The 21,235-nt window shown below is 41.3% G+C and overlaps 1 protein-coding gene across 1 annotated transcript in view; it reads left to right on the forward strand.

Annotated features, from left to right (window-relative positions):
- The window catches only part of EHD4 (EH domain containing 4), a 30,363-nt gene extending 16,392 nt beyond the window's left edge, over positions 1-13,971 (forward strand). The window contains exons 4-6 of the mRNA XM_082000839.1: positions 5,376-5,788; positions 9,837-10,001; positions 13,385-13,971. Coding sequence (XP_081856965.1) covers positions 5,376-5,788; positions 9,837-10,001; positions 13,385-13,921 — 1,115 coding nt within the window. The 3' untranslated portion in view covers positions 13,922-13,971. The remainder of the gene's footprint in view (positions 1-5,375; positions 5,789-9,836; positions 10,002-13,384) is intronic.
- Positions 13,972-21,235: the final 7,264 nt, after the last annotated feature.

Genomic DNA, 21,235 nt, shown 5'->3' on the forward strand with positions numbered 1-21,235 from the left:
GACCCCAGTGTAAAACCTTCATTCTTTGCTGTTGGTGTTTTGGTTTTTTTTCCATTTGCCCATGAGTAACTGCTTAACTATTTGATGTAACACTGCATAATGATAGAATTTGACAGGTATCACTAGGAGTAACGTGAAGCCTTCTGAGACTGAGCAAAGCAATCAAATGTTAACTTTCAGTTTTAAAATGCAGGAAAACAGTAAAGGGACTATGTAAAAATACAGGATATGCACTACTTCCCAGCATGTTTTATTTATAACTCTGGAAGGCATCCAGGCCATGGATGAAGGAGCTGATTGCTTTCTGAAGGGTCAAAAATATACATAGAGTACAACATTCAAAGCTGTTTCTCTTGACACACCTTTCCCGCTCCTGTTGTTGGCAGGAGGATGAGCCCAAAGCTTCCTGCCTGTCAGTTCAGGGGCTGCGTAAGTGGCTGGAGGGGAATGTGTAGACGTGTGCCAGCATTGTCCCTGTGCTGCTTCTGCAGCATCACTGGTGACGTTCACAAAGCCCGTGTCAGACAGAAATGTGCGTATGGTCTGCAAGATTTCGAAGGAACAATGAGCATAAAGAGAGGAGGAAGGCGAAGCAATGTCTGGCAGGGTGTGAGGAGGAACTGCTTTTAGAAAGGGAGGGTTTGGCTCGTGGTTGAGTGGCGTGAGGGCAAGGGTTTCAAGCAATACGGGGAAAGAGCTCAGAAGAGAATATAGGATATTGGTTAGCTTGCACTTTTAGAACTGGAGTTACTTATATACAGGTCATTTTCTCAGTTCAGTCTGGCTTGTGAAAATGTAGTCGTGGATTAAATAAGGTGGTATATATCCTTGCAGCATTGAGTCAGGCTCTCCGTTGCAGTGAGACACTGCACATTTTCCTTGGGGTTAGTCCACCAACAGGAGCGCAGTAAGAGTGTTATCCTGGAATGCTGGACTGAGGCAGGCTTTCATTAACATAACTGGAAACTTCCACCTCCGATGGCAAAAAGTGCATCTTTCCATGTGGGACTGAGCTCCATTTGAAAGACTGGGACAGTTTAGATGCTCACCTGCAGCAAAGCCCTAGAAGAACAGCAAATTGCGGGGGGAAGCTGCTCCTGTCCACATCCGAATTGTGTGTTGTAGCCTTGGTTGTGTGGTACTTCGACAGCACGGGCAGATGGGATCTCTGCAGCACTCTGCCTGCCCCTGATTCATCTCCTCAGTGGATATTGTTCTCCGAGCTTGGAGCCTCCTCATTGCAGCATTCGTCTGAAGGCACCTCTCTTCTGCTGTGCCAGTAGTGCCAGCCCCAGGGGTGGAAGAACTGGACACTGCCTGTCTGTGCTTGCAGACAGTGGATGGAGCCCATCAAGCCTCCCTAATTGTTTTCTGAATTGCAAAAGCTTTGGGAGATGGTATTAGGGCAAGTTGGAAATTATTTACGTTGGGCCCACAAGGGAAAGCCTACTGTTTGTTTAAATCTTTATTACTAACTGGCACAGAAAATTGACCCATGCTCATACTGCATGATTACACAGCTGTATCTTTGAGTATGGCTGGTGGCTGTCATGCACAGGGCTGATACTTTGCCCTGTGCCAATGACACATGAGAGCTCATGATGATTCCTCTCATCAGTGTTTCCAGGGTTGGTAACCATGTGCAGTCCCTCTCAAACTTTTTCATCTCTTCTGTTTTGTTCTCCTCTGTGGTCTCTGCTCAGCCTGTTACTGATGCCCAACAGTTAGGCCTCCCTTGACGGCTTCAGCTTGCTCCCTCACTGCAGCTTGGGACAAGCTCAAGAGCTCTGCAGTGCTGCTGGTGGATTTCTGCTTCCCTCTGCCCCTTAGCTGGGTGCAAGGGTGACTTGTGACCTCCTAATGTGCTGTTTCAAGTAGATGATGTACCTGGTGAGACATAGATCCTCAGGCTGGATATAATTGCTGACATCAGTCATTGGAACAAACCTTTGAAGAAATAGCAACAGTAGAGCAGCAAGAGTCTGAGAAGTATCAACACCAGGTTTTTTTGGTAAGGTTTTCCAAACTGCTCAGTGTTGACCTAGTACTGCTTGACTTTGAAAGCCCTAATCCACACATACGTACTGTGTATGACAGGATCCTAAATGCATTGTGTCTAAGTGCTGTCCTGTGTTTCCTTTCAAGATCGTTGCTTTGATTGATGGGACAGATCTGCATTTTGTTCTCTGTGGGGACAGGGTAGAGAAATCATGAAATCAACCGTGTGAAACTCTTGGCGGAAATATTTAAGCATATGTCCTTTCTCTGTAGTTCAGATACACTCTAATGTGTAACCACTGAATCTGTATATAGAATAGGTTTACTTCTAACAACAAATTTTCATTAAAATGAATAGGTTTTTTAGGTTTTTTAATTAGATCTTTTTCTTACCAGTTTTCAACAAGTGGACTCTTCTTTCTCAAAGCAAATGCTTCATTAATATTTAATTCATATTTAAAATTAATTTATTGCTAGTTAGTGTATACTTGTTGACAATACAATTGTTTTTACAGTTCAAAACATACCAAATGTCTGGTGGGAATTTATATATTTAAGCAGTCTTATAAGTCACCTTTTCACATATCCATTGATGGAAAACGTAACAGAATTTAACTTGCTTAATTTTGTAATTTAATGTATTTCATTTCATGCAGATTTCCTTCTACATGAGTGAAATCAGAACAGATTATTGCATAGCTCAGATTTGCGCATAGCTCAGATTTGTGCACTGTTGGAACTGTGTTGTGACATGCAAGTGACATACAAGATCTCGCTTCTCCCTTCCTTTCCTGCGAAATTTCTGTAAAGATAAATTATTCTTACTGGTTTTGATAAGATTGTTAGTGCAAAGTGAGAAGAGTTCTCTTCGAGTGTCGTGGTTTAGCCCCAGCCAGCAACTACGCACCACGCAGCCGCTCGCTCACTCCCCCACGGTGGCACGGGGGAGAGAATTAGAAGAGTAAAAGTGAGGAAACTCATGGTTTGAGATAAAGACAGTTTAATAAGTAAAGCAAAAGCCGCGCACGCAAGCAAAGCAAAACAAGGAATTTGTTCACCACTCCCCATGGGCAGGCAGGTGTTCAGCCATCTCCAGGGAAGCAGGGCTCCGTCACACGTAATGGTTTCTTGGGAAGACAGACGCCATAACTCCGAACGTCCCTCCACCCCTTCCTTCTTCTTTGTCCCAGCTTTATATACTGAGCATGACGTTATATGGTATGGAATATCTCTTTGGCCAGCCTGGGTCAGCTGTCCCAGCTGTGTCCCCTCCCAGCTTCCTGTGCACCCCCAGCCTGCTCGCTGCAGGCCAGCATGAGAAGCTGGACTGTCCTTGACTACTTAGCAACAACTCAAAACATCAGCACCTTATCAACATTTTCTCATCCCAAATCCAAAACATAGCCTCATGCTAGCTTCTATGAAGAAAATTAACTCTACCCTGGCTGAAACCAGGACATCGAGATATATTTTGTGCAGCTCTCCTCCTTGGCTTCACCTTTCATCTCATGTTTAGCTCTTCAGGAACTGGTCACAGGAAAGAACACATGAAGGAACCAGAGCAGCATTATGTAGAAAAGGGCTGGACTTTGCATTCCTTACGAAGTAAACCTTTTAATGGGAAAGGTTATGTTGGCTTTTTTTAATAGCCAGTTAATGACTGTGACCTGCACCCTTTTGGATGCTAATAATACCTTTTTAGCATAGTCCTCTCTTTTCAGTTTGATGAGTCTGTGCTAGATTTTTAGTGAAGTTTTATGATCACTATTTTTGAAAGGTGGGGGGCAGGTAACTAGGGACATTTTCTTACTATTAACTAAAATTTCTGGATTTAATTTCATATGCTGTTTATCATTTTTAAACAAAATATTTAAGACTGAGTTCTTTCCTGTGTTGCTAATACTCCATGACAAATCTGGAGTTCACCATTTTTCCTAGTACTTTCCTGTATGTCTGCTTTTCTTGATGTTGGCCCTAGTCCGGTTGTACTGTAAAGCAAAAAAAAACTGATTTGCTTTTGTGTTCTCTGTTGAAGACCAACAACTTGAAGGCATAGAGAATAAAGACTTGACTGAACCAGCATGGTTTTAAGAAAAGCTAATTAACTTTACAGTGTCCCCATACCCTGTTATTTATACTGTTTAAAAGGTGCCAGGGAGGAGTGGTGAAGAGTGTTTTGTTTGTATCCAGACCAGGTGTATGAAGTGTTTGTATAATTGGTTCATGTGTAAGTAGTCTAAGTGGGTTTTCTTTGCTGGGAGATTGGAGGTTTAAAGGCTTATCTTACACAGCTGAGAAATGAGCAAAGACACCCTGGAGGGCTCACTGGTGGTAACTGAGCTTTCTTTGCTGTTGGTATTTAAATATATGCTGCTGGAGGCAGAACTATCAATTCTGTTTGCGTTATTTTACACCATTCCTTGCATTTTGACTGCTCCCTCTTTTAGCTATGATTTGTTTCTTAGAGGAACAGGAGGGGTGGGATGTCAGCACCCAGCTCATACCTTGCTGTTCCTTGCTCAAACAAGATGAGTCACATTCGTGCCAAGCCCAATGCCACATCAGTAGTGGTGACTCTTCACAGATTAAATGTGTCACTTCTGAATGAGGAGCTCCTGAATACTGCCTGTTGTGTGGATTAGGCTACCAGCTGCATTTATAAAAGCATTCAGACAGGTGCTACAAATAGGCTTTCCTTTAGGATGTTAAAAAGTTTTGTTTCAGATGATCAGAAAGGTCACTGCTCGTTGTGTTCTGTAACCCATCACATCCTCAAAGCCATCAGCAATGCAGGCACATTGCTCGTAAATTTGATCTCTGAGTTTGCTGTAGTAGAAATAACAGCAAGTGTTGAAATGCAAGGAGAGGCAAGTACAGAAATGGTTTTAAAATCCAAATATTTTTGGTTGCTGACTTATGCTGGAGTGCTGCACATGCGCTGTTTTCTTTGTTAGTACAGATAGGCAGTGCTACCAAAGGGGTCAGTGTTAGCGGTGATGAAGAGAGCTTGTGATAAGAGCCCCACAGAGCTGCTTAGCTTGGGTGCTCTGCTGGAGCCAGAAGTCCTGGGAAGAGGAAAACTTACGTGAGACGGTAACTCACAGCGGCAGAAAAGACAGTGACATAGGAGATGGATGGCAAGGTTGAAGAAAGGGCAGTGATGAAAACAAAAGGCAGTAGTAGTGAGACCAGTCTAAGGAAATGTAGGATACAGTTGTCCTGACCTCATTGTCTTCAGACACTCTCCTCCAGGTGGTCCATCTCCTCTTTTTCCCCAGGTAGATGTTATGATGCCCGTGTTCTCCATCCCCAGCCCTACCTTCTCTGAGACTCACTTTTCTGAACAGTAGGACTGTAATAGTGTATTCTTCCTTCAGGCTACGACTTCTGCCAAGTCCTCCAGTGGTTTGCTGAGAGGGTCGACCGCATCATCCTCCTTTTTGATGCTCATAAACTGGATATATCTGATGAGTTTTCAGAGGCTATTAAGTCATTTCGGGGCCAGGATGACAAGATTCGAGTGGTGCTTAACAAGGCTGACCAAGTGGACACACAGCAGCTGATGAGGGTCTACGGTGCGCTCATGTGGTCCCTGGGAAAGGTGATCAACACTCCAGAGGTGCTGCGGGTCTACATTGGCTCCTTCTGGGCCCATCCTCTCCGAAACACAGAGAATCGAAGACTCTTTGAAGCTGAGGCACAGGATCTTTTCAAGGATATCCAGAGTCTCCCGCAGAAGGCTGCTGTGCGGAAACTCAATGATCTCATTAAGAGGGCGAGACTTGCAAAGGTAAGAAAAGAGAAAAAACCTAAATTAATTGAATGAGCAGTCTCTTCTGTTTCTTTCAGTGTGTCTTTTCTCACCCTTCCCAATCTTTCTCTACCTATAAACTGTGTGTTTTTCAGCAAATGGATTGAATTGTCAGTTTTTCAAGAAAGAGATAGTGACTCAGGACATAGAAGCAAGTAGGAGGAAATGAAGACTTGTACTAGGATGCCTCCCTAACTTTAGAGAAGGGAGTTTATGCTTTTTAGGTCATTAAAACTATAGTTTGCTTGGTAGGGGAGTGAATTTTATTTTTTTTTTTACACTGTGCAACGAGGTAATCTTAATGTTATTTTTTGGAGATAAACCACTTTTTTTTTAAACAATAACTGGTATGTAGAGAACATTTAAAAAAGGGGGGGGCAAAAAACCACAACCAAAACTGTTCACATGCAGCCTTCCATATGCTTTTTTATATATTAATGCCGTAATGCATACTGTCAATTAGCTGCTGTGGAAAAATACTTTGATGAAGTGCATTTATGTTATGCCCTGGAATACAAGACTGACTAAAAGCCTCACTCTTGATGAAGCAGAGATACTGATGAATCGGAGAGGTGTTTGTGCATTAGACTGAAACTCTTGAGCCACTCGGATTATATCTTCTTCATTCCCAGTTCAGAGGCACTTGAGTGATACGGACTTCGTATGGATATGATATGGATATCATATGGACACAATATGTCATCGTATCTAGAAAAAACTCTCTCATTATCCAGGAACATGAGTTGTGTGCCCTGCTGTAGGTAGCCCCTGTCACCGTTACCCTTGGTTTTGGCTCTGGAAGGGTACATGCATTGTGTGTAACTTACTGTCACTAACTAGTGTGTGTGAGCAGGCTGTGTGTGACACACTGTGACTGTCTACAGCTGACTGTTTAAAACGTGTTTAATTTTTTGATAGGTCTCTAGTTATCTTTCAGGAATGAGTGGATATCATTTCAAAGCTTTGTGAATTATCACCAGGTTTTAATTACCTACCTTTAAAACCTTCTGGTTATATTTTACACTAATCTTCAGACTCCCTGATTAACAACACTAGCTTTATCTTTCCTTTCTTCTTACAGCCTGACTAGAATAAGCGTTGGTTGCCATCTGAAATATTTCTTTGCCTGTTTCTCTGATTCTACAGTGAGTTCCTTTTATTGTAGCACTGCAGCTGCTGTTAGAATAATAGTTAAAAGCACTGGCAGGCTTCTTGTTGTTTTGAAAAGATCAGGAGCAAAATGAAAATTGGTGATTCAAGAATTACGATTTGTCATTTGGAGAATTGGAAAAGAAGGAAGTCTAACCTCAGAAATACTTGGGAAGAAGACTGGTGGTGCCAGACACAAATTCTGACTTTAAAGTATGTTGTTATTTCCTATGCAGTTATCAGACAGAATATGAGTTAATGCAGTTGTCTTGGAACACGTTTTCACATGGACTTCTAAGCAAGCATGAAGAGTACTTGCACTTACATTGATATAAGAATAGACATAGGGGCTTGTATACCACTTCCTATGTTGTCTTAATTAACTCTCTGAATATAATGATACACTTAAAGTTGGAGTTTTTTTGTGGCCTGAGCTTTAGGGCACACCATAGCAGTTGCTGCTTTGAAAATTCCATTTAAAATCACATCCCTGATGATATTTGTTAAAAGTTGCTATAATCTCAATCTGTTTGGTGAATGTTGTTGGCAGCTTTTTTCTTTCATTTCTTACAATTGTTTTGGAAGTGGAAAAGTGTCAGATGGATTGTTTTTAGGTGTTTCTATGTAATGTAAAATAAAAATGGATAAAGGTGAATACAGGGCTCATAAGGCATGCTGATTAGACAGCTGTGGAAGAGGAATAAACTGTTTATCTGCAGGAAAAGAGCAATGTAATCTTTCTAGTGTTGTCTATCTTCCAAGCTGAACTTAAAGTACTAACACTCAGGAGTAATTTTTAACATTGCATGGTATTTTTTTGTTACTTCTATGCCACTCAGTTCTTAATCTCTTCTAAAACGTGTACAGTAACCAAAACCAAAAGCATACTGTTAACTTGCTGTCAAAATTTTGGGCATTAGGCTTTTTCTTTTTTTTTATGTCCCATGACTCACTATCCCATTTTGAAGATGGGAACTGTTCTTATCTATAAGAAACACATGTGCATACTGGCAGAACTTAGACCACTTAGCATACACATGTGAAACTGTTCGTGCTTGTGAACTATAAACATACTTTTCTGGTTTTGTCAGAATTATTATTTTAAACATAAGATCCATAAAATTACTTATTTATAAACTCTCTTAGAAATATCCGTGTTGAATCAATTCTCTCATTCTGGAGAAACATGCATATCTGCAGTATTCGAAAATTTCATGGTTTTATGCAGAAACTCTGCTTCTTTATGGTTTTTTTTTCTTCTCTGTAGAAATTTAAATTTATCTGCAATTAAAATGCATGCAGTCTTTTTAGATATGAGGAAATGATGTTGTGTGAAAGTTGTGATCTTAAGATATACAAACTGGTTACACTATTTTTCTTTAAAAACAGAGGTTTGTTTTTTCAGTTTCCAGTAGGTCTCCTAAATAACTAAGGAAAGGAATGGGAGAGCATTTTCCCTGTACAGATTGTGTAAGGTTTGTACAGAATACTATAAAGCACATTCTGTGGTATTTTGGTAGGTATAAATTATTATATTTACACTACAACTACATAATCACTGTTTTTTAATGGATGCTTTTTTGTGGTAGTCTTTCTTCTCCCAGTCTTCAAAATTTGCCCTTTTTCACTGCTCAGTGGTTTGATAGACATTCTTATTTTTTAACTTTTTTTTCTGTATGTGTGAAAATTGTATGTAACTTCTGTTTTGGGAACAGCTACATCCTTTTTTAATAAAGAAGGAGCCAAGTTCTGTAAAGATTTATCCTGTTGTGGAGGTCCTTTGACCTCAGTGATCCTGGCCAGGTCAGAGCTTAGGAAAGCAGTTTGATTACTTCAAGTTGTGATAGATGTGCATTGCTTCTAAAAGAAGGCTGCCCTTGAACTTCCCTCTTGTGCGCAGCGTGAGTATCTGTGTCCATGCAATGAACTGGACAAGTGAACACGCCTCATTTAAGAAGTGAAACCCACCATTTCTGTCCTGGACCAGATCACTCGCTGTGTGGCCACGCAGATCCTTTTGGTGGTGAAAGGTGGTGGAAGGGTGCTAAGGGGAAAAGATGAATGGCTCAGTAGGGGTAAGGTTGGAAGGAGGGTGCGTGGGCTGGATGGATGTTTTTGTGGCAGTGCTACATTATCTTGATCACAGTAGCTAGGAAACTTGAAGAGCTCTGCAAGTATCAATGTGTTTTAGGACTTGTCATCCTAAATTAATGTCTTTCCTTACATGCTGTAAAGGCTCTATGTTTTTCCCCTAAAGCTTCACGAGGCAGGCATGGCATGCTGCTGTTAATAGTATACTGACTGCTCTGTCATCCTTTGGTGGCTGCATAAATATAGGCAATAGGTACTCACTTTTCTGGGAGTAGGAATGTGGTATCACTTCAATTAGATAGCCTTGCCACTCAGCATACTTGGATTACTTGAGGCACTATCCCATTGCTTTCCACAATAATTGATGAGGCAAATAGAGTTACAAATCTCTACCACCGAGGCGGATGGACCAGTATGGCTGGCGCTCTGTGTATGATCCATGTATGTGGTGTCAGGATGTGGTTTTGGGGCCTTGCTTTTGCTCTCACTGTTAGTACTGATAAAGTGCTGTACCATGCTGCCTCTTAAACTGCAAATGTACATCTGTATTTCTTTTAAATGTGTTTGCTTTCTCTCTGCCCCTCAAAGCAATGTTGAAAGGAACAAAACCTAGTTGATAACTATTCATGTAAATGTGAAGTGCCAGAAACAATCATTGATAATATCTTATCCTAGAGGTGACTTAGGGAAACATATTATTTCTGTTTCTTTTTATGACCTGAGAGAAGAATACTAATGTTAAGAGTGGGTAAACAGTAGTATTGATTTCAGTTTTGCTGCTTCTTAGGTTCATGCTTATATCATCAGCTATCTGAAAAAAGAAATGCCCTCTGTATTTGGAAAAGAGAACAAGAAGAAGGAACTGATCAGCAGATTACCTGAGATCTACATCCAGCTGCAAAGGGAATACCATATCTCAGCAGGAGACTTCCCTGAAGTCAAGAAAATGCAGGTAAGATGATGGATTACAGTTCTACTGGAAAAATACAAACTTTACAACAGATTGTCAAATTGGAAAAGCATTATCATTCAGGGTGTTCAGCAGTAGAGCAGCTGAAGTGAGAATCATCATGGGTCTGTTATGGGGTTAGCCTGACTTGGAAGCAGTGCAGAACAAAAAAAAAAAATTATAACTTGCTTAGTGTGCATCCACTGATACAGGACTATAGAAACGGCTCAATGTCAGAGTAGAGATGAGTGACGAGTGGTATCCCTCAGGGGTCTGTGTGGGGACCAGTACTCTTATTTTCATTAATGACATAGACAGTGGGATTGAGTGCACCCTCAGCAGCTTTGCAGATGACACCAAGCTGAGTGGTGTGATTGACACGCCTGAGGGATGCAATGCCATCCAGAGGAACCTGGACAAGCTCCAGGAATGGGCCTGTGTAAAGCTCATGAGGCTCAACAAGGCGAAGTGCAGGGTCCTGTACCTGGGTCGGGGCAACCCTCAGTATCAGTACTGGCTGGGGAATGAAGGGATTGGGAGCAGCCCTGCCAAGGAGGACTTGGGAATACTGGTGGATGAAAAGCTGGACATGAGCCAGCAATGTTCACTGGCAGCCCAGAAGGTCAACCACAGCCTGGGCTGCATCCAAAGCAGCGTGGCCAGCAGGTCAAGGGAGACAATTCTGCCCCTCTATTCCGCTCTGGTGAGACCCCACCTGGAGTCCTGCATCCAGCTCTGGAGCCCTCAGCACAGGAAAGGGCATGGACCTGTTGGAGTGGGTCCAGAGGAGGGCCACAAAAATGATCAGAGGGATGGAGCACCTGTCCTAGGAGGACAGGCTGAGAGAGTTGGGGTTGTTCAGCCTGGAGAAGAGAAGGCTCCAGGGAGACCTTATTGCAGCCTTCCAGTACTTAAAGGAAGGGGGCCTATAAGAAAGATGGGGACGGACTTCTTAGCAGGGCCTGTAGCGACAGGGCAAGGGGTAATGGTTTTAAACTAAAAGAGGGCAGATTTAAACTAGACATAAGGAAGACATTTTTCCCAGTGAGGGTAGTGAAACCCTGGCACAGGTTGCCCAGCGAGGTGGTAGATGCCCCATCCCCAGAAACATTGCAGGTCAGGTTGGACAGGACTCTGAGCAACCTGATCTAGTTGATGATGTCCCTGCTAATTGCAGGGGGATTGGACTGGATGGCCTTTAAAGGTCCCTTCCAGCCCAAACTATTCTATGAAATTGTCATAAGGGATCAGACTTTCTGTACTTTTAGTCATCCCTTGTGAGAAATATTACTAAAGGTTTTGTGCAAATAAAATGGCAGTGGACGCTTATGGGTTAAGCTAGTTCTTGTTTTGTGTCCTAGATGTGCGTTTTTATATCACTTTTGTAATGCTATCAGATACTTGCATAGGTGAAGATATCCTTAGTCACACATTATTCACTTTTATCCTACTCTGTTCTTGGCTCTTACTGATACTGTTTGCTGGTGAGTAACAAAGGCAATGTGTTACCTGGTAAGTCCAGTTTAAAACTTTTTGCTTCTGAAAATGATGCTTGTCTTTTTTTTTTCCCCTGTCCTTTTGAGCTTGTATTCTATGAAGAAGAGAGGTAGTTGTTCTCAATTTGTACTCTTACTGTTAATTTTTAAATACCTTTTATCTCTTGTTTCTTTTTTGAACTTTATGCAACCTTACTACTAACTTTCTGTCACTTTCTCACCTTTTTATTTGTCCTCTGATTTAAGGTGAGTTGTTTAGAAACAAATAATAGTATCTTAGTAATCTTATCTTCAGCTTGGAAGCTGAAGAACATGAGATCAGGAGACTGCAGTTTGGTCTGACCATGGGCTAGTCATGAGTGTGGTGGAGAATGTTTTCTGAATCGACATTTGCATATCGTTCTGAAAATTTATGTGCTACATTTACACTGCTAATCATAAAGAGTGATGACTGGCTGATTAACCCACCTACAGCGATGCACAAGTTTCTTTTATGAACTAAAATATTTAACTTGGGAATTGATTATTGGTATGAGACAGTAAATTATAGATGAAGCACAAGATCTGTTTCAGCTAGGTTTTCACAGGCAGGGTTGCTGGAAGGGTTTAATGAGTTAGGTTTTAAAAGGGATTAGTGTGGAAAAAGTTGACTCTTTTTTTCCCTTGCCACTTTTGTTGGTGATGGGGAATGAGAGAATGAGAGGTGATCACTTGTCAGTTTGGGTATTGAATCAAAACTTGAATGGAACTTTATAAAACTAATAGCGCATGTCTTTAAGCCTCAGCAGCAGATGGCAGCAAATATATACATGAGAGATCAGTCACTTCTGTAATGAGGAGCACAACTGTGAGAAAACAAAGTAGTGCTAAAACAGATAGCACATTTGACATTTGCTTTCTAAGATTTATTGCATATCATAAATTTATACTGATAAGTTGCCGTAAATCAGGTGATTTGGGTGTAAATGTCACCTGAACAGTGATGATTGTTGGTTGGTGGTTTTCCTCTAAGAAATCCAGAGTTCTGTGTGCATGGACAAAGCCACTCATCTGTGCTTCAGGTTTCTTGGGTTCGTATTGTTATACTTCTGACATGTATGGGAGCAGCTCCCTGAGATGATAGATGTAATTTGTCAAAGCAGTTTAATGCTATTTTGAGAGAGGTTTTTTAACAGTTTCCACTGTAACTGTCTTCCTGGCTAGCATTTTGCATGTAGAAATCATTCAATAATTGCCTAAAGTGTTTTTAATTTTTCAACGCTCTGGTGTAAAACATGCTGGGGCTTGTGTTGAGATAGCACATATCACCTAGTTAAACAGCTCATTGAGGTTAGTAGGAGTTTATGTACAAGATGAAAACTCGGCAGGGACCGTATGACTTCATGAGTTCTGGCAGCACTTCTATAAAAATACTGCTGTTATCCTCGCTCAGTTTTTCTTTACTGGCAAAGGACGTTTCTTCATGACCTAACCACAAACAAGAAGTTTAATCTATAAAATCAGATCAGTCCCGCAAACTCTTGGATTTATTTTTAGCTTAAACACTTGTATAAGTGCTAGCAGGACTGAGGGCCTAATTGCATGCTTTCTTTGATGTTTGGAAGAAAATCACCAAATGGAACGTTGTTAGATAACATTCATCAGCTGCCATGTTTGTATGAATTGCCACTTTGTGAAAATTGTAAATGTAATTTAACAGACCAGCGTATACAGTGTTGCAAAATTGTCTTAGTGTATTTCACCAATATATTAGGTGTATGATACATACGTGTCAGCTTTGCTTCCCCTTGAGGAGGAGCTTTGATAATGCTTCAAAAGATAACAGATACCTGTCTCAATGTATCGGAAGTTTTTTCTAACTACTGTCACTGAAACCCTTGTCATTAACAGGAGCTGTTGGAGACTTGTGACTTCACTAAATTTCACTCTTTGAAACCAAAGCTAATTGAAGCTGTGGATAACATGCTGGCCAACAAAATTGCCTCCCTGATGAGCCTGATCAGTCAGGAAGAGAGCAATATGCCCACAGAGATGGTACATGGTGGAGCATTTGATGGCACCATGGCAGGACCTTTTGGCCATGGATATGGAGAAGGTGCTAAGGAAGGAGCTGATGAAGATGAATGGGTTGTTGCCAAAGATAAACCTGCTTATGATGAGATTTTCTACACTCTGTCACCAATCAATGGCAAAATATCTGGGATCAGTGCAAAGAAGGAGATGGTGACTTCTAAACTACCCAACAGTGTCTTGGGGAAGATCTGGAAACTTGCAGACTGTGATGGTGATGGGATGTTGGATGATGAGGAGTTTGCATTAGCAAAACATCTTATCAAGATTAAACTGGATGGATATGAACTGCCTGGCACGCTACCTTCCCACCTGGTGCCACCATCTCACAGGAAACCTTTGCAGACAACAGAGTGAAAAATACAAGAAGAATGAGGATATTGGAAATCTTTCAACAAATGTGTTGAAACCACCAAAATTTTAAATTAGGCTTAGATCCTTAAACCTCACAGCACATTTCACGCAAGTTACTGAAATTGGAAACATAGTAGCAGGGAAACATTGGTGTAGTTGTTCCTGCTGACCTTCACTGAGACATGCTTATCACAAGTGCCTTGTATAGATCTATCATAATGTGTATTGGTAAAGTGAAAATGTTTTTGTAGTCCTGCTTCTATGTCTTGCTGCCTTTACAACCGTAAAGCAGAAAAGACCATGTATAAAAATCACTGACCTTCATCAAACCTAAATACTTTTATCAACCATAAGTTTCTCCAAACTATTTTAAATAGTGCTGGGAAGCTCTAAATGCTAAATTCACCTGCCTATGCAAGGGACATTTTTGATGCTCAAAACATACTTCAGGCATCAAGTGAATGTCAACATCTCTGTAGTTTTAAGAAAAGGCAGATATAAAAGGAAATTTTATTTTTGTTCTTTTTTAATTTAATTGGGGTAGAAAAAGAAAAGTAATGGAGAGAGTCTTTCAAGTGCTCAGAATATGAGCAGACTTGTTTTAAAACTTTGCTGGTTATAGGTAAAATTGCAAAATATCAAAATGAGTCTTTCAATCTGTCATCGTGTCTTGTTATCTGAAGAACTACTTCTTCAGTTTTATATAGCACTATATACTCAGATTATCGTTAAAAGAACTGAATCTCCGTTGTTCCTTGGATTTGTAGTTTCTTTTGGGGCTTCAGTTTAGCTGCTCTGCAGGCAATAAATTCCCAAGTTGTTCAAAGTGACAGCAGAATGTTTTCATAAGCTAAAAATAGGGGCGAGGGGGAAAACACATTTCCATTGAAATCAAGCCTCACTTAGTGTTCAGAAAAGGTACATTGCTCAAAGTCAGCCTCTTCAAAGCGCATCAAATTGTCTCGGGAAATTTTCAGTAGTATTTAATTTCTATTTACAGGTAATTATATCATTATCTCTGAATATTTTTGTGTATATCATATTTTTAAGAACAGTTTTTAGCTCTTTCTTTTGTCAATATGTAGCTGATAACCACAGAAGAGAGATTCAATTCCTATGGTGGCAGATTTGAAAGATGGGGGAGGTTAACAGGAATCTTTACATTGACTGTAATAAATGATAGACTGCTCCCTCCAAATATTCCTCCTTTATTGAAAACAATCCATGAAAGGAATGGATGCTTAATAAACACTCATTTTCCTAATGACGCAATCAAAGTTGAACGTATTGGCTGCTTACAACCGATTTTTATCAGTACCTTAAAAGAACATAAATTTTTGGCCCTGTGAGCTTCAGTCCTTTGGGGAGGGCCAGTTTTTTTCTAAAATCAAACTTGGCAGTCAGTTTTACTCTATGCATGTGAGCAAGATTTGACTTGTACTGCATTTGTAGTATGAAATACCCTTCACATCAAAGGTACTGTAATTGCGAGCGCTTTTTCTTTGAGTCTCAGTAAATGGTAGCAGTAGTGCCTTCTGAGGCAGAGCAAGCCAAAAAGTGTTTTAGCATCCTTGCAGTAGGGGTGGGGAGGGAAGTAGTTTGGGTATTATCTCCCAGCTAAGATTTATGTGTTCGGATTTGTAGGTCACCTAAGAAGAGCCTCAGCTTCTTTTTTCAAATTGTACACAACACAGATTGTCAGTCAGGTTTAATACTTCACATCTTTCCAGACCTCTTATTTTTCTGCTTCTGTTCTATTCTGATATGAAATTATCATGAACTTTGCCAGGGATCTACCATGTGAAAACAACGAAGCTATTTTAAGTAATGACAGAAGAACACCTTTACCTTGCCAGGCTTCCTGGCTTGTATCAAGGATATCCTGGCATAGTCAAACTGTTCTTGAGGACTTGCTTGCTTTTTTTAATTTTTAGATTTTTCTCTTATCCAAGCATACCAAGTGTATTTGTTAGACCTAAATTAGGAGCCAATTTAGCCTTAGTGCATCTCTGTGCACTTTAGTAGAGCTGTGAAACTTGACCATGAGTCTACCTGTGTGACTGTACATCCGCAGAGTAACTGATTTTCTATGTAATTTATTTTTGATTGAACAAAAGGTTGTCTATAGATATCACAGGAGTTGTTAAAAAAATCAGGGTGCGGTAGTAATAATGTGTGCTTGTTTGTATGTAGTCTCTGGAGGCAGCAGTAAGTTCATACACTAATGACCAGCCGGAACAGCTTAGAAGGAAAGCCACTGGGAGAAAGCAAGCAAGCTTTTGTATTGTGACTGCCGTAGTGTGAGAGGATCTGGGAAGCTGCTGATCTTCCGACTGTCTGCCTTACCTTGCTCTTCAGGCGCACAGCGTTCCAGGGTAGACCGTTGTTTGAATTCCCACCGTGTGTAGCTTCCGGAGTGATGCTCCAAATGCATTGGAGCCATATGATCCCATGCCATTAGAAACATCCTCCTTCAGTGAGAGGAGCAGGATAGTTTCTCAGTGATTTTATTTTATTTTTCTAGCTTTACTGGTAGTAAAATGGAAAACACAGCATTTTCTTCAGACTCCATGAGAGTGTCCTAACCTGGACTTAAGGCAGACGAATTGAAATGCATCATTTTTATAAGGTAAAATATCTTGTCTAGATGGGGTTGTGTACTGGGTTTGCATGGCAAGGTTTTGGTAGCAGGGGGCTGCGGGGGTGGCTTCTGTGAGAAGCTGCTAGAAGCTTCCCCTGTGTCCAAGAGCCAATGCCAGCCAGCTCCAAGACGGACCTGCTGCTGTCCAAGGCCGAGCCAATCAGTGATGGTGGTAGCGCCTCTGGGGTAACATATTCAAGAAAGGGAGAAAAACCTACTCAACAGCAGCTGAAGAGAGGAGTGAGAATATGTGAGAGAAATGACTCCAAGGTCAGTGAAGAAGGAGGGGGAGGAGGTGCTCCAGGTGCCAGTGTAGAAATTTCCCTGCAGCCCATGGTGAAGACCATGGTGAGGCTGGCTGTCCCCCTGCAGCCCATAGAGATCCACGTTAGAGCAGATCTGCACCTGCAGCCCGAGGAGGACCCCATGCCGGAGCGGGTGGATGCCCAAAGGAGGCTGTGACCCTGTGGGAAGCCCATGCTGGAACAGGCTCCTGGCAGGACCTGTGGAGAGAGGAGCCCAGGCTGGAGCAGGTTTGCTGGCAGGACTTGTGACCCCATGGGGGACCCAGGCTGGAGCAGTCTGTTCCCGAAGGACAGCACCCTGTGGAAGGGACCCACACTGGGGCAGTCCGTGAAGAACTGCAGCCTGTGGGAAGGACTCACGAAGTTTGTGGAGGACTTGACTCCTGTGGGAGGGACTCCGCGCTGGAGCAGGGGAAGTGTGTGAGGAGTCCTCCCCCTGAGGAGGAAGGAGCGGCAGAGACATCGTGTGATGAACTGACTGCAACCCCCATTTCCCATACCCCTGTGCCACTGGGCGGGGTGGAGGTAGAGAAAATCGGGAGTAATTTGAGCCCGGGAAGAAGGGAAGGGTGGGAGGTGTTTTTAAGATTTTGGTTTATTTCTCATCCTACTCTGGTAATAATTTAATTTTTTTCCCCAAGTTGAGTCTGTTTTGCCCATTACAGTAATTGGTGAATGATCTCTCCCTGTCCTTATTTTGACCCATGAGCCTTTCTTTATATTTTCTTTTTCCTGTCCAGCTGAGATGGGGAGTGATAGAGCAGCTTTGGTGGGCATCTAGCAGCCAGCCAGGGTCAACCCATCACAGGTTGAAATGGTTTGTTTTCCTGTAGAATGTGGAAGGGGAATGTAAAAAGCATGTGTAAGAGTAGAGGTGGATTTGCTCTGTTTAATTGGAGGAATAGAAGTGTTTCAGGATCAGCACGCAGAGCTATATGCATAAATGCCTTTCTAGATATGTGGTGCAGTGCACTAGCATCATACTTAGTTGATAGGAATAGAGTACATTTCAAGTGGACTTTAAACAGCAGTGTCTTGCACGGCTAAACTGATACAGTAGTTTGCTGTTGCTCAAGGGAAGGGATCTCTTTCTCACTACCTCCTTGCATACCTATGGATCTGCTCTATTTGCCTTGCTGGCTCTCTGGCCTGTCAGATCCTGCAAGCCCATTCAGTTATTTAAACCAGCCACATGCAAGTTTGGATAACGTTCTGTGGCGTTACTGAGTCCATGTGTTGGGAGCATGAGAAGAGAGCAGGATTACCTTCTCATGAAATTGTGCTCTAAGTAGTTATTGGGAACAGCAGTATGAGGTAATCTTTCGTATTCAGTTTGATGTTACTGATACCTGCTGAAGAAAGACTAAAATGTTGGATTTATTGGCCATTTCATACCTAGGATTTTGATTACATTTCTTGCAAGACCATTCAAAACTGTCAGTAATTCATCCTGTGAAATCAGTGCCCACTGCTGTAGCCTGCTGCCATAAACCAAAGTAGAGACTGCTGCTTTTACACAGTTTTAATTCCCAACCCTAGTTGCGTTCCCTCATAAATTAATTAGACACTTGTAGATTGGAACAGAAAGTGAGGGGCTACTGCTTATAACCATACTACAAGACAGCAAGAGCCTTTTAAAGCTGTGACAGCTTGAAAATGGTGAGTTTACAAAGATTTTGTAGGTCAAGGTGAGGTCCCAGTTGTTGGCTGGGGGTGGTATGGATTTGTGTGGAACCTGGTCTCAAAGCAGCACTATCTGGTCCTTGACTTTCAACAACATTGTTCATTCCCCAGTACTTGAAATGCGCCCTCCTTCTTCTCCCTTCCCTTCACAATGTGCCCTCACTTTGTTTGCTCTTTATATTCTTGGAATTCAAGTAGAGTGTTTGAATTGTATGGTTTGCTGGGTATGTGTAAATTAGCACTGAGAGAATGAACATGTACTTCGTTTTCTACTTCACATACTCACCTTTTCTAATATTTTTGTTAAATACTGTGTTTTCACTTCAAAGACACTGTGCTTTTTGAGGGAGGGATTGATCTGTGCAGTGCTTCAGCTTGTCCAAGTAGGCAAGCAAAGTTGTAAGTTCATTAACGTTGCACTTTTATTACACAATAAATTCCTTGCAGATAACTGTAAAATATTTTAATATGCTTTGTAATCATTTTTAGAAAGTGGTGATAAAAGTTGCTGATTTAATAAACTAATATTGAACTACCTGATATTTTCTTTTGTAAGCTTCTTTCTGGAAGGTAATCTTTCAGTGACTAGAATTTTGCAATCCTGCTACTTAAGGCTCATAGGCATAGGAGCTATTTGGCAAGCTGCTTATTTTCCCACCTTGGTTTATATATCCAGAATAGATTATGGCTGTATTTCTTTGGTGTCCTTGAGTTTGTTGCTGAAATTACTGCCCATGCCAAGGCTTCACTCCAGAATTAAATTTATATATAAAAAAAAAAAACAACAACAAAAAAAAACCCCAACAAACTCAAAAACAAACCTCCAGCACCTTTACATAATTAGCTTTTTATAGCAGAATGTAATTTTGGAGTTTCTTAATGTCTAAGCATGGAATTTTCTTAAAGTCTGAGTGGAAGATAAATCAAAAACTTCCTGTGTGGACTGAAAGCTTGAAACTTGAGCTAAGGGTGCTTGAACACTTCTTTTAACTTCAATGGGGTTACTGATCTTGAAAAATAAGAGTAGACTAAATAGCAGTTTAGCAAAAAGTACTTTGCTGATATGTTTCTCCCAAAAAATCCAAGGGCATCTTCCACTACTACTAGTGGAAGCCGGGCTACCAGTTACTTATAAATAACCAATTATATCAGTAGAGCATTCATATTAATGTTGTGCTTAAATTAATTCCTCCTGCCCCTCTCCTTCTCTCATATACCCATGACTTACTTGTGAAGTGTCTCCAAAGATATATCTGTGCCACCAGGATGCTACAGTTTAGCTATCGCTCCTACTACTATCAAGTCCAAGTTGCTGCAGAATGAAAAAGGTTTGTATGGAGCAGTGTTAGCAAGCTAAGCTGTTACGCTTGTGGTGGTCATGCCGTATGTCACATGAAAGCAAGTGTTTCACGTGCAAACAATATGTTGTGGGTTCCCAGAGGCTACGCTGCTGTTTGAATTGCAGTGGCTTGTTTGAACTGTTCCTTACAAAAGTCAGCAATAGTTTGGAGAAGGTGAAGTTTTTAATGGGATTTGGGTTTTTTTGGTAGAATGGTGTTTTACATACTCCACACACAAGACATTTCAGACTTTGAAAAATATGCAGCACAATTCATAGTTAGATGTTCTGCTTTAATCCACGGTTTATATTTGGACAATGGGAAAAGTGGAGGAACATTCACACTACCAGTTCGACTAAGTTTTGCAGTAACTATTACTTCCAATATTTGTCACCCTTAAAGTGTGAAATATTTCTATTTATGCATACTGTACCATTTAGTTTCTCCAAACCTTGTTATTGGCTCCCATGTTTGGTGTATTTGTAAGGGCCTTGGAGCAGACACTGCTTTATTCTGAGCTTCTCTGATCCAAGGCTTTACCATGCTGCAAGTGCTAATTGTGAGTGCAGAGGACGTTTTAGAAAGCTTGGCCCTTGGGCTAGCCTGCCTGACTTGGGTAGGAAACCCCAGGAGAAACAGTTGGCTGCATTGCCCTTCCTAGAAAGACACACACACATCTGCTGAAGGTGCCTCCCTTCGCTCAGGATTTGTGGCAATGAGCTATCTTCTGGAAATAAATGTTCAAACCCAGCAAACACCTGTTGTGATCAAAACACAGTCAGGAGGAGGTGTACATGTCTTTCACAACTGTATTCAGAAGTCCTGTCAGCTTTTTCTGACCTTTGAGGGAAAAACATCTTCGCTCATGGAAACCATGGTATAGAGATGGATTCCCTTCCGTTTACCCCCAGGACTTCATGCTAGCACAGATTTGTACCTGGTGATAGACTGTGGACTCACAGTTACTTTCTGGTCCACTGAATACTGTAAACTCATTAATGCCAGGTTTAACTTGTTCTCTCACCTATTCTTTTCTCTGAGATGGAGTTTGTCCATGTTCTTTCCAAGGTGTTGCTAGCTTGGCATCTCATATTCCACTTCAGCCTGGAGCTCTGAAGATTTCACTGTAGTGCAAGTAGGTCATTTTACACGGATGGTATGTATCTCTCACCAGATGCTGTACTTCAGATGCTCTGTAAGATTTCTATGTATGACTGTCATTTTTAAAACATTTCAACAGTTCCTTGTTTAAAAGATGTTGCTTATGTTTAATGATTCCCTATTTCAGATCATTCTGTGGTGTCTCTTTTTCCAAATGTATTCATTTCATGTCTATTCTGGAAGTAAG

This window comes from Phaethon aethereus (genome assembly GCF_964289735.1).
Source record: "Phaethon aethereus genome assembly, chromosome: 5".
Lineage (NCBI taxonomy): Eukaryota > Metazoa > Chordata > Aves > Phaethontiformes > Phaethontidae > Phaethon > Phaethon aethereus.